Genomic DNA, 12500 nt, shown 5'->3' with positions numbered 1-12500 from the left:
GATTAAGTTGACAAAATTGGACTTAGACTATTTATCTCCAGTGGGCAATTTGGGGAATTAAAGGACCTTTTTTTTAGCCGGTAAACCCTAAAGCATTTCCCCTTCCCCACGCCTAATACCTACTCATGCCGACCTTAGTTACATGCTAAGTTTGTGTACTTGGTGGGTCATTTTAGAGTTTGCTGATGCAATACATTTGTAATATAAGTGCTAAAATGTGATATGAATCTTGGATATTATTTATTTATTGGATATTATTTTTGGTGCGTTAAAAAGCACCAAAAATAAAATAAAAATAAAAAAGAGAAAAAAAAATATTGATCTGAAAGATTTATGCTGTAATTGGCTAGTATTTTTCTTGTCACAGAGCATCGCGATTTTGTTTCCAAGAATTAGATTGAGACTGTGACTTTCACAAGGCACATAAAATGGTTTTGAGTTTAAATATTTGTTTTTGTCCACCACGACTGCAGTCTTTTATTTGCTTCATTATCATTTTCTTAGCCTCTGCAGTTCTGCACCAGTGCTGTCATTGATTGGTAGGAGTCCCACAAAACATTCATTGATTTCTAAAGATCTACTAGTCATTTGCTCTTGGTGACCACCATTAGGTGTGCATACCAAAATGGTGGAATAATGTTTCGAATTTTGAACACTATTTGTAATTTTTGTTAGGCAATATCATCGACCAGATTAATTACATCATTTTGAATTATTTGAAAAGTAATGATCATGAACTTCCTTCTTTTTTCTTTTTAGGCATCGTAAATAATTTTCTAGGCAAGAATAGTACTTTTCAACCAATTCCAACAAATTTTCGTAATTTGGTTGAAGCGATTGATGCGCAGTGTCACCAGGGTGCTAAATTTTTGGTTTTGCGAGAAACTGCAAAATTGAAATGATTCTTTTTAAAACAATGTACCCGTGCTAAGTCTCTTTTTGGATTAGTTTTTGTGATTCCTTATCAAATGTCTTTCGTTCTTTTAACTAACTTTCCAGCTCAAACCACGCGTCGAAACACAAATCAAAAAGTTCAGTAAGATCCTTTAAGAATTTGGAACAAAAATAAATTTCGGATTTGAACCCCATTAAGCTAAAACACATAAGTTAAAAATTGTTTATAGTTAAAGTTTTGTCTTTTTTTTTGTTCCAAAATCCTATAGGTTCTATAGAACTTTTTGGCAAGGGCAGCACGAATGTGCATCATAAACAATTCATGAGCAGTTAGAACACTGGTAATGATTTTTCAACCGCTACTTTATTACTTCCTTTAATTGTGAGCTAATTTTTAGATCCGAGAACAAATTTTTTATTTTTTTTAAAAATATTTACACCTTAAAATATTTTCGAACATTTAGATTAAGGTTTACCAAACAGTTTCATTAATGATTGCGCCAAACTTTTATATTTAACAAAAGCAAAGTATATAGGTATTCCAGGCAGTATAGCAAGAAGACAATAGCTGATTCCGAAGTATTTTCGTTGAATGGTGCAACTACAAGATATATAGATACCAACAGTAACTGGAACCCCAATGAAAACCTTTCTTGCACAACGCGTTAAAGTCAAATAAAATTAAACAAAAGATACATTTACCTTATATTTTTAAAACAATCGAGAACAGCATTTTAATGATTCAAATAAACTAGCCAACGACGGTCTGAGCATTCATCATTTCGTAACTTCCTAAAATAAATCCCACACAAAAATTGACTCTTTCCATATGACTTCCAAGAGCACATGTCGGCAACCGGGAAAATAAATGTGCATCTTTTTCATTCTTAGCATCTGAAGTTGGTGTTGCCGAATATTGTGGCAATTCTGAGTAAAAAAATTTATTAAAGCATCTCTTTGTGTTGCAAGAATTGTCTCCTTTTCTGCTTTTCTTTTGCGTTTTCATACACCAGACTTAAAAGAACGTGTTATTATTTTTAGGCCAGGGTCTAATGAATATTCAATGTTTTAAACAAAATCTATAAAATATAAATGTATTAAACTTATCTTGTATATATTCATGTATATATGCATATATATATATGTATATATATATATATATATGTATACATGTATATATGTATATATATATATATATATATATATATATATATATATATATATATATATATATATATATATATATATATATATATATATATACATATATATATATATATATATATATATATATATATATATATATATATATATATATATATATATATATATATATATATATACATATATATATATAAAGATATGCAATATACAATAAAGTGGGCCGCCATGACAGAACTTCCCGGGCCGTTTTTCATGCCAGTCCGACCCTGTATGATAGTTAACATATCTATGGTCCCTTTTTCAAATGCAAAGTAAATCAAAAGACTTTTAAATACTTCATATTCTTTATAACTCATCTTAACTGTGTGTGTTGCTAAAGTGATTCATGTTAGCAAACTGGGTGTTGCTAAGGTGATTTTTAAAGATTATGAAGTATCTAAAAGTAAGAAAAAAATGGGCTTGATTGAAAGCAAATCTTTCTTTTTATACAATTAATATTTTGCTCACACCAGAGTATCAAATGTCGATTTTTTAACATTATCATACTTCAAAAAAACTCTTTGCAAACAAGATCATTTTCTGAAAGCACTTGAAACTTTCCAAAAAAACAAGAAACAGAGGTTTAGAAGTAAATGAACAAAGTAAAAACTAAAACTGAGTATTGTTAGATTTAATAAAGGGCAGACCATATGCATTTACTATTAAATATTTGTAATTGTTAATACACACATCATGGAGCATATTTTTGATACCAATAACAAGATGTCAAAACCAAGATAAATGTAGTCATAATATTTTGTCAGTATTAACATGATTAGGTGTTTTTAGTAACATTTATCTCCTTGCCCATGTTGCAGCATTAAGACAAGCAAATCATTTAATGAAAAATGTGCAACTAAATGTTTAACTGGCCTCTGAACAAGGTCAAGCATTAAATCAGGACCAATAATACGGTAATGGTGTAGTGGTAGGGTACTCGCCTCATAAGTGAGGAGTTCCAAGTTTGATCCCCACCACGTTCTTGGTAGTACTGCGTTTAACTTGTTTCTCAGCGCAGCAGCCTTGTTTTTCAAGGTTCGTCTTTCGGAGTTATAGAATTGAGAGAGAGTTGTAGCCACAACTAAAGTAGCCTTCTCTACTATAGTAGCCTTTGCGGTTCTGGGGAGGTGAATTGAAATTAAAAAAATATATATCAGAGTGAAAAGGAATTACTTTTATTTTGAAGGAAGTTAAATTTAAAATAAAATATAATCACTTTCAAAAACATCAAAACTATTAGAACTGGTCAAAAGAAAAACTCACCAATTAAACTTCAATAATTATCATTTTCAAATAAACTGGTAATCAAAGAATTAGCCTTTCACCATATAGCAATAGATCTTGATGCAGTGGCGGAACTTCAAAATTTGGGCCCCCCCGCAAAAGAATGTTTTTTTTTAAAAAAATAAAGCTTCACATATTAAATAGATATTTATTTCATATATCATATTTAAAAACAAAAAATTAAATAAAGAAAAAGATAACTTCAAAACGAAACTAAAACTTAACCGAACTTAAATAGTGAAAACTTTCCTCCTTGATTTCATATTGGCAAAATCGGTAATGATGTTTTTCATTTCCATTTTTCCAGCCGCTTTTGCCTAAATAGAAACTATTGCAAGGTCGCTTAAACGTTCTTTACCAATGGTATTTCGTAAATAATTTTTTATTATTTTAAGTTTCGAAGAAGAACGTTCAGCTGATGCAACAGTAACAGGTAATGTAAGAAACAATAACAATGCTGTTATCACTTGTGGAACGCTTGCAGCTATAGTTGACAATTTTACTATTAAAAGGTCAGCCAATTCACGTATAGATGATATTTTTGATATTTCATCGTGTAGCATTGACTTTACCATAACCATTTGCAGCGGAAATTCAGTTGTTATATCTTCACTATATTTTCTCTGAATGGCTTCTGCACAGCTTATGATCTCACGTTCTTTCATTACCATTAATTTATTTGGATGGATGCAGGAAAATAATTGTACCACTTCTTGCATTCCTTTAAATCTATTGTCGAGTTGGTTGATAACGACGTCCAAAATTTTTATAAAAATATTGATGCGAAAAATTTCCTCACTACTATCAAAACGGTGATCTGTAGATAATTCGTCAAAATGCCTTTTCACAATTTTTCTTCTTTTTTGAAAAAATATTGCAGGAATCTGCCACGTAGTCGCTATTTCTACCGCTTCAAGTTTTGCTGAATCAAACATCTTTCTGTATTGTTTTAAATTTTTGCTGGCATTTTCTAGAGAACCTGAAGCTGTCGTAAGATCTAAATTTTTAGTTTGCAGCAACTTTGATGGTATATGTACCTCATTAAGGATTTTAGACAAAAGCACGCATAAAAAAACAAATTCGAAACTGCTCATATTTTTTTGTATTCGTACTGCTTCTTCGCGTTCTTCACGTTTTATATTTGTTATTAATATCTCGGAAAGAGCTTTCATTATATCAAGAAAGCGAATTTTAACGGCGAAAAGAGAAGTATATCGTCCTGCTCATCGCGTTGGATTTAACCTTTTTAATGTTGTTTGTGATTCTCCTGTATATTTGGATAGTAGATCCCACCTGTTTATGCTATTTCCGAAAAATGAATACACATCTTCTAGCATTACAAAAAATGAAGCAACTTCAACACAACATTTAACCGCATCGTTAATAACAAGATTTAAATTATGAGCTGCGCAATGCATATACATAGCATTGGGTTGATTTTTCTTAAAAAGGGCCTGAACCCCATTGTATATCCCACTCATGACGTTCGCACCATCATAACCTTGACCCCTGCAGTTACTTAATTTTATATGATGTTTTTTTAACAGATTTAAAATTTCTTCATGTAGTCCAGCAGCAGTGTGGTTATATATTTCCGTGAATCCCAAGAAAACTTCTTTAATTTCAATTGATGTGGCTTCATCTTTTTCATTTTTAATAATTTTTACGTATCTAAATACTTGACTGAGCTGATCTCTTTTAGTAATATCTTGTGTTGTATCCATTATAATTGAATAAAAAGGTGAACTATTAATATCAGCAGTAAGAGTGGCTTTTAAATGCGTTGCAAGGCAATGTATGACTTCATTTTGAATTTGATGGCTTAAATATTTTATAGATCCATTTGGCATACTCAAAACTTGCTTCATAACATTATCATATTTAGCTAAAAGTTGAACTTGGGTTAAAAAATTACCATTATATTCATTGTCAAATGATTCACGATGACCACGAAAAGCCAAAGAATTTTTAAATGTGCTAATGTTATATTTACTATCCGTTCTAAGACTTGCACCCAAAAATTTGATTGGTATCGTATTTGTTCTTCTTTATTTTTATCAATTGTTTCATTATGTCGCCATTTTTCATAAATGCAACAAGCAAATATATGTTGTTGACTATTTTCGTGAATTTTAATTTTTTTAGAAAGACCACGCCAATCTCTGACACCATGCTCACGCCAGTTATCCTTTGCTTTTCGTTCTTCTGAGAAAAGCCAACAAGGCTCGCAATAAACGGCATCAAGTTTTGGGGAATAGCAAAGCCACATTCTTTCTATAGATCCATATTTTGTGGTAGTTTTTAAAATATTCCTTGGAAAACCTACGGTTTTCTTGCGTATAAAAGGACCTTTTGGCCGACACGATTCCGATAATACAATTATTTTCTTAATATCTTTTGTTAGTATTTTACCATGAAAATTTGCAATGTCAGTAGAAAATAATTCACTTGATTTTTCTAAATTAATTTGTTCAATGGCGTCATTCGTATCAGAGTTTGAATCTTCCTTGTCTTCATTTCGGTGGTTTCTCGGAGACCTATTCACATCTTCTTCGTTCACATTTTTATTACCAGTAGCAATGTTTTCTTCGATATCATCATGTTCTACTGACTGATTTATACATACCACTTCTGCAGAGTTTTGACTTTCCACCGTTTCCGCTTGCTTTTCGATTGGTTTCAAAAACGTTGTTAGCTTCGGCAATTTAGCTAAAGTAGCTTTTGTTTCTTTTAACTTTCTTCTTTTTGCTGCACCGCTTGTACTACTTAATTTCTTTTCCATTATTATCAAAATCTAAATTATTACAAATTTATAAATTCAGTACCTGTTGTAAAATTTTTAATTATTACAAATTTATTAATTACCTTTTATTAAATATATCAGTGAAGTAATAAACTCTCGTGCAACAATACTTTATTATTCGTAACACGATTAAATAAATTGGAGACTAGTAATTCAGATAAAATAAGAAATGAAAAGTTAACTTAATGCAACGGAAGATTTAATATAAAATTGAAAATGAGAACATACATTTAAAAGTTAATTTGTATATGCAACGACATAACAAATAACATTGTTTATATTTTAAAAATATTGAATATGCAACTAAGAACCTATAAATTGAAGAACTTCTTACAGTTTAAAAAAAATTTATACGCAACAAATTATTACTTTTACCGAATTCAGTCTAATTGTCTAATTCATACACAAACACAACATAACGGTATAAAAATTAACTATACAATAACATCTGGCAGTTCGCAGCTGATAATCGTACTTTATTTCTCAATTGCGTATGCAATTTTAAAAAGGTTACAACTTTTCGTTTAAATGTAAACTACGCACTCCAATATAAAAATAAATTTTTGAACAATATATTTTAATACGATGGATGACATTTTTTTTATCCAAGTTTTATATTTTAGGGCCCACTATACCTGCGGAAAAGAGTTTTATAGTATAAATATTATTGAGAGTATAATTTTTTTTATATGAGGGCCCCCTATAGCTGGTAAGCGCCCCCCCCCCCGCAACGCAGGGTCCTGCGTCCAGTAGTTCCGCCACTGTCTTGATGTCATCATATATTTATACTTGTTTGTTTGTAAGCACAAATATACAAACTTATATATATTTATAACAATACAATATAATAAAATTTATAAATAAATATATTTACTTATAACAATTTCTTCTTTTATTCCTTATAACAATTTTGTTATATAAGTTTTTATAACTTTATTACTTATAACAATTTATTCATATATCAAAAATAATATATTTAATACTTTTGTATTATACTAACTAGTATTACAAATACAAAAATTTTGTGAAGCAATTTTCAAAGTTCAAATAAGGTTTTTGTAACTTTTATAAAATGAACTTTTTTTAATAAAAATGTTCTTTAAAATATTCCTTAGAAATGATTTTGTAGCATTTTTTATCTATTGATATCATTTTTACAGACATTTGTATTATATTATTATTGTGTTATACAAATATTCACATGCAATATAAGGGGCTATTTGGGCGGTAGCGTATTTTGGCGCCGTCCAAATTAAAATATGAGGACCTTTTTTTTTTTTAAACGTTTTTTTTTACGTTTTTACAACAAATATTGTTTTTTTCGCGAAAAAAACGCCGATTTTCCGCTTAAGTTTACCGGAACGAGGGGGTACTGCCGCCCAAATTTTTTCCTAGAATAGGCACTGAATATGTTATTTAATTTTTTCATACTTATTTAATGTAATATTAAAATAATAATTAACAAAATCTTTGCAGTTAATTATAATGTCTATAATGTTTTTTCAAATAAACTGGTATAATATAAATGTAACAAATAAAAATAAAAATCAAGAAATACAAAAATTACCTCTGAATTAAGTCCTCAATATATGTTTTGGTAACTTTCCACCAGCACGCGAGAGTTGACCTAAAAACAAAAAAAATACATATAAGGCTACGATGATATATATATATATATATATATATATATATATATATATATATATATATATATATATATATATATATATATATATATATATCATTTTTGTATCCCAAATCACATTTAAAAACTATATCGTATCACGTATCAAAAACTATATTATATAAAAATTATATCATATCACAGATCAAAAACTATATCATATCAAAACTATATGATATCACATCACCTACAAAAACTATACAAAAATGTATTTTAACTTGTATTTTATTAAAATATTTTCGTGCTTAATATAACCACAACTTAAAAAAAAGTAGCCTCTTCGACTGCACTAAACTTCATGGCTTTAAGGAGGTGAATTAACATAAAAAAAAAATTCAAAGTTATTTTCAATTGTAGTTAAAAAAGCCAAAATTGGCTATTTATTTCAATTCTGAAATTAGGGAAATATGAGATCGTGATTCATTTCGAAAATTAAAACTGATTGAGTGTGTAATTGATTCAAATCAATGTTTTCTTTATTATGACTAAGTTCTGGAGTAAAATTTAGGTGCTTTGTTGCTGTTTCTGTATGATATGCTTTTCCATTACTAAAATCATTTTAATTTCACGTTTTAGAGGAAACACTTCGTGTTTTTTTTTTTTGCCAGGTGCCGAAAAAAACAAATAAGTAATAATAAATTATTAAGTAAAAAATTAAAAAAACAAAATACTTAATTACGCGGTAGTGATGTAGTGGCAAAGTGCTTGCTTTATAAGTGAGAAATTTAGAGTTCAATCCCTACCAAGTCCCTGGTAGTAATGTGTTAAACTTGTTTCTCTGCTCAGAGGCCTTTTCCGTTGAAGATTGTGTTTCGGAGTTAAATAGTTGAGAGAAGATTGTAACAACAATAAAGCAGCCTCCTCAACTATAGTGGCCCACTCAGGCTTTGAAGGTGAATAAAAGCAAAAATTAAGTTAATAAAAAAAACCTAATACAAAAACCAAAAAAATTAATTTTTACCTTGTTTTATGACTTGAGAATGAAATTGTGAGAGTCAGTATCAGTTATAGTGTTTTAGGAATCGCATGTCATAAAGTTTTTATCATTAAATTTAATTTTAAGAATTTGAAATTTATACAAATCAACTTGAGGGTTAAACAGCTAACTTTATCTTTTTTTTTCAGCCCCTTTCTTCGGCCATTGTTTTGTTCATAATATATTCTCCCTTAAGACCGGCACCGATATATAAAATAGGGCCGTATATATTTCTCTCATTTGACACCCATGTAATAGTTCCGCTGGAGATAAACCACATTTTATTGGAGTACTACGTAAAATCAAGATACTTTTATAAATGTCCTCATTCGACATATAACATTTCTTTATCAACAGTTTTATTGATTTTACAGTTGCCTCTGCTAAACCATTCGATTGTACATAGTGTGGACTACTGCTTAAATTGCCATTGTTGAGAGAATTGACGAAACACTTTCAAACTATATTGTGTACCATTATCTGACGCTTACTCCTCAGGGATACCATTTCAAGAATAAGATTCTTTGCATGCTTGTATAGCATTTGCTGATCCAGTACTTGAAAGCAGAAACACCTCAGTCCACAAGCTATAATAATCGACAAGAATTAAATAGTTTTTATTAGCTCACTGAACAAATCAGTTCCAAGTTTTTACCATGCCGCTTTCGCCTTTGATGGAAGATACTTCATACATGCCTCATACTTTCGAATTAACTGTTCAATTTGGTTATTTAAACCTGGTCAAAAAACACTCTGACGTGCATGACGTTTGCATTTCTCCATTCCCAAGTGACCTTCATGCAATTTTGAAAAAATTTCTTTTCGCATACTAACTGGGATTATTATTCTATTTTAATATAATAAGAGTCCATAATTTTAAATATTTCATCTTTAAAATCCCAATAAGGTTGGAGATTTGCCAGACAGTATTTTTTGGAATTTGGCTATCCAGAAATGATACTTTCTTGCAATTGGCTTAAAAGTTTATCTTCTGCAGTTTTTTGCTTAATTTCTTTTAAACGACTCTCTGTAGCAGGCATACTTTTTATTATTGAATTAACATACACATTAAGATCATTTTCTACAATCTCATCTTCTTTTGAAGGATTAGATACAGATGAACGAGACATTAAATCTGCATCAGTAATAGACTTGCCCGCAATATGCTCCTCAGTAAATGAAAATCTTAATAACTTTATTTTTAAACGTTGAATTCTTGGAGACATATCAATAAGTGAACGATAATTTAATATTGGAATTAATGGTTTGTGATCCATTTCTTTTATAAAATTTGGCAAACCATACAAATTATACAAATGGCTTGTATATACAATTATGATTCTGGTAAACTATTACACTCAGTCCATTTAATAAACTTCCATCTGTTTTGCTTTTACAGGTTTTTTAACATCGTAGTGTGGCAAAATGGGTGGATTGGTTAAACTATTTTTTACCTCATTGAATGCTCTAGTATAATTTTCAGTCCAAAACCATGCTGATCTTGAACTCAAAAGATCTCGCAAGGGTTCAGATACTTTAGCAAGTGACGGATTGAATTTTAATAATTGCTGGACCAGGTCTAGAAAACTACGTAAAGACGTAATATTTGTTGGTTTTGGAGAATTTTTTATTGTTTCAACTTTTTTGGTCAATAGTTTTAATCCCTCTGCTGAAATTTTATGACCTAATAACTCCACTTCTGTTTGATCAAACAAACATTTCTCTACATTAAGTGTAAATCCATTTTTAACAAACCTATTTAGCAATACTACAAGGTTTTTGTTATATTCTATTTCTGCATTTCCAAAAACTAAAAAATCATCCGTACTTTTAACCACTCGTTTTAGACCGTCAATAGCTTGATCCATTTTTTACAAAAAATATCACGAAGTGACGTTAACCCAAATGAACCCCTCGTTGGGCAGAACCGCTCAAAAGGTGTCGTAAATGTACATTTTAACTGACTTTCAATATCCATTGGTAACAGCCAATATCCTGAGTTTGCGTCTAATTTTACCATGTATTTACATCTATTTCCAAGTTGGGCCAATGTGTTGTCTACACTTGGCAGTTCATAGAAATTAAGCTTGGTATTTTTTTGTTTAATTGTCGTGGCACTCCAATGAGGTATAGTGTTGTTTTTCTTTTGTTTTTTCATATGTACAGGTCACCTTAAATAGTCCCTAACCTTTTGAATACTGAAGGGAACTATTCTATAATGTTACTTTTTGATTTTGAAGTCATAGCACACATGAATCGTTCAGGAATGTCTACTTTAACTAGGTTAAACTTTTGTAAGGCAGGTCTTCCTAATAAAGCAGTTTGCAAATTATCACAAACATATATAGTAATTAATTCACTGTTCTGACCATTTATAGAGAATGATTTTTGAAAGTATCCAAGACAATTGAGTTGCATATAATCAGGACCTATTAGCCATTTATTAGTAGTGTATAAATGTAAAATTTTAATTCCAAACTTTTTTAAATGGTTAGTTCCTATAAAAGTGACCTCATACTTGACGAGCTTTTACTATCGTTCCGTTGATCAACATATCTATCAGGAATATTTGGTTTTCAAAAAACAATTAGTTTCCACACGTTTCTTTACATATTTGTAGCGTCATGTTGTGCTCATAATATATTCTCCCTTAAGACCGGCACTGATATATAAGATAGGGCCGTATATATATACATGTATAATGATATGACACAGCCATCTCAAAATTAACTTTCATTAGTTTAATTCTAAAAAAAATTTTTTTTTTTTTTTTTCTGGTTCCCTAAATTACAAGGTGACCATCGTCCTCCAAAACCCATCATTGTATTATTTATTTGTAAATAAAATATTTTGTGAAATATTATATGTCAGTAGTTTTTACCACATAAGTAATATACAAAGATACAAAAATACAAAGTATACAAAAATACAAAGTATACAAAAATACAAAGTATACAAAAATACAAAGTATACAAAAATACAAAGTATACAAAAATACAAAGTATACAAAAATACAAAGTATACAAAAATACAAAGTATACAAAAATACAATATATACAAAAATACAAAGTATACAAAAATACAAAGTATACAAAAGCAACAAAAATTTCAACAACTTTTGAAAATCAAATAAAGTTTATTTAACTTTTATTCATCATTACACTTTATAAAATTTGATATATGATTTGACTATAGAAAATAAAAAAATATTGTAATAAATATTACTATTACAGATGATAATGCCTAAAAACCAGATTAAAAGTAACATTTTTTTTGATAACGGTTTTTCAACAAAATGAATACGCAAGTTTTTTTTGTTTTGTTTTGTAAAATAAAGTTGCGTTTACGTTGGAATGCTGACGCTCAAAAGTAAAAATGTAAAAAAAGGCAACGTTGTTCTAAAGTCGTTTCAACGTTAATCAGACTAACGTTGGTTTAATGTTAAAAAACCAACGTTGTTTCAACGTCGTTAATGTGTTAACATTCAAGACTTAGATGATAACGTTTTTCCGACATTTCAATGTATCATAGACAAACGTTAGTATAACACTGTTTTTCCGACGTTGGAACATCGTTGGAATTTAGTTAACTCGCGTCGCGACCAAAATCCAACCAAATTACAACAACTGCTCGACATCTTTTTCTTACTGGGAAAA

The 12500-nt window shown here is 29.6% G+C and overlaps 3 protein-coding genes across 3 annotated transcripts in view; all 3 read right to left on the bottom strand.

The window, feature by feature from the left end:
- Positions 1–12500, bottom strand: part of LOC136083927 (uncharacterized) — a 20559-nt gene that overhangs the window by 7583 nt on the left and 476 nt on the right. The window contains exon 2 of the mRNA XM_065803889.1: positions 7752–7811. The gene's annotated coding sequence lies outside the window, so the exon portion shown is untranslated. The remainder of the gene's footprint in view (positions 1–7751; positions 7812–12500) is intronic.
- Positions 3699–4553, bottom strand: LOC136083395 (zinc finger MYM-type protein 1-like). Its single transcript, XM_065802791.1, has one exon. The coding sequence runs from the start codon at positions 4551–4553 to the stop codon at positions 3699–3701; it is 855 nt and encodes a 284-aa protein (XP_065658863.1).
- On the bottom strand, positions 5285–6163 carry LOC136083394 (uncharacterized). The gene has a single exon (XM_065802790.1). It carries the CDS (start codon positions 6161–6163, stop codon positions 5285–5287), a length of 879 nt encoding a protein of 292 aa, XP_065658862.1.

This window comes from Hydra vulgaris, chromosome 08 (assembly GCF_038396675.1).
Source record: "Hydra vulgaris chromosome 08, alternate assembly HydraT2T_AEP".
NCBI classification, from domain to species: Eukaryota; Metazoa; Cnidaria; class Hydrozoa; order Anthoathecata; family Hydridae; genus Hydra; species Hydra vulgaris.
This window is presented reverse-complemented; position numbering and strand designations above follow the sequence as displayed.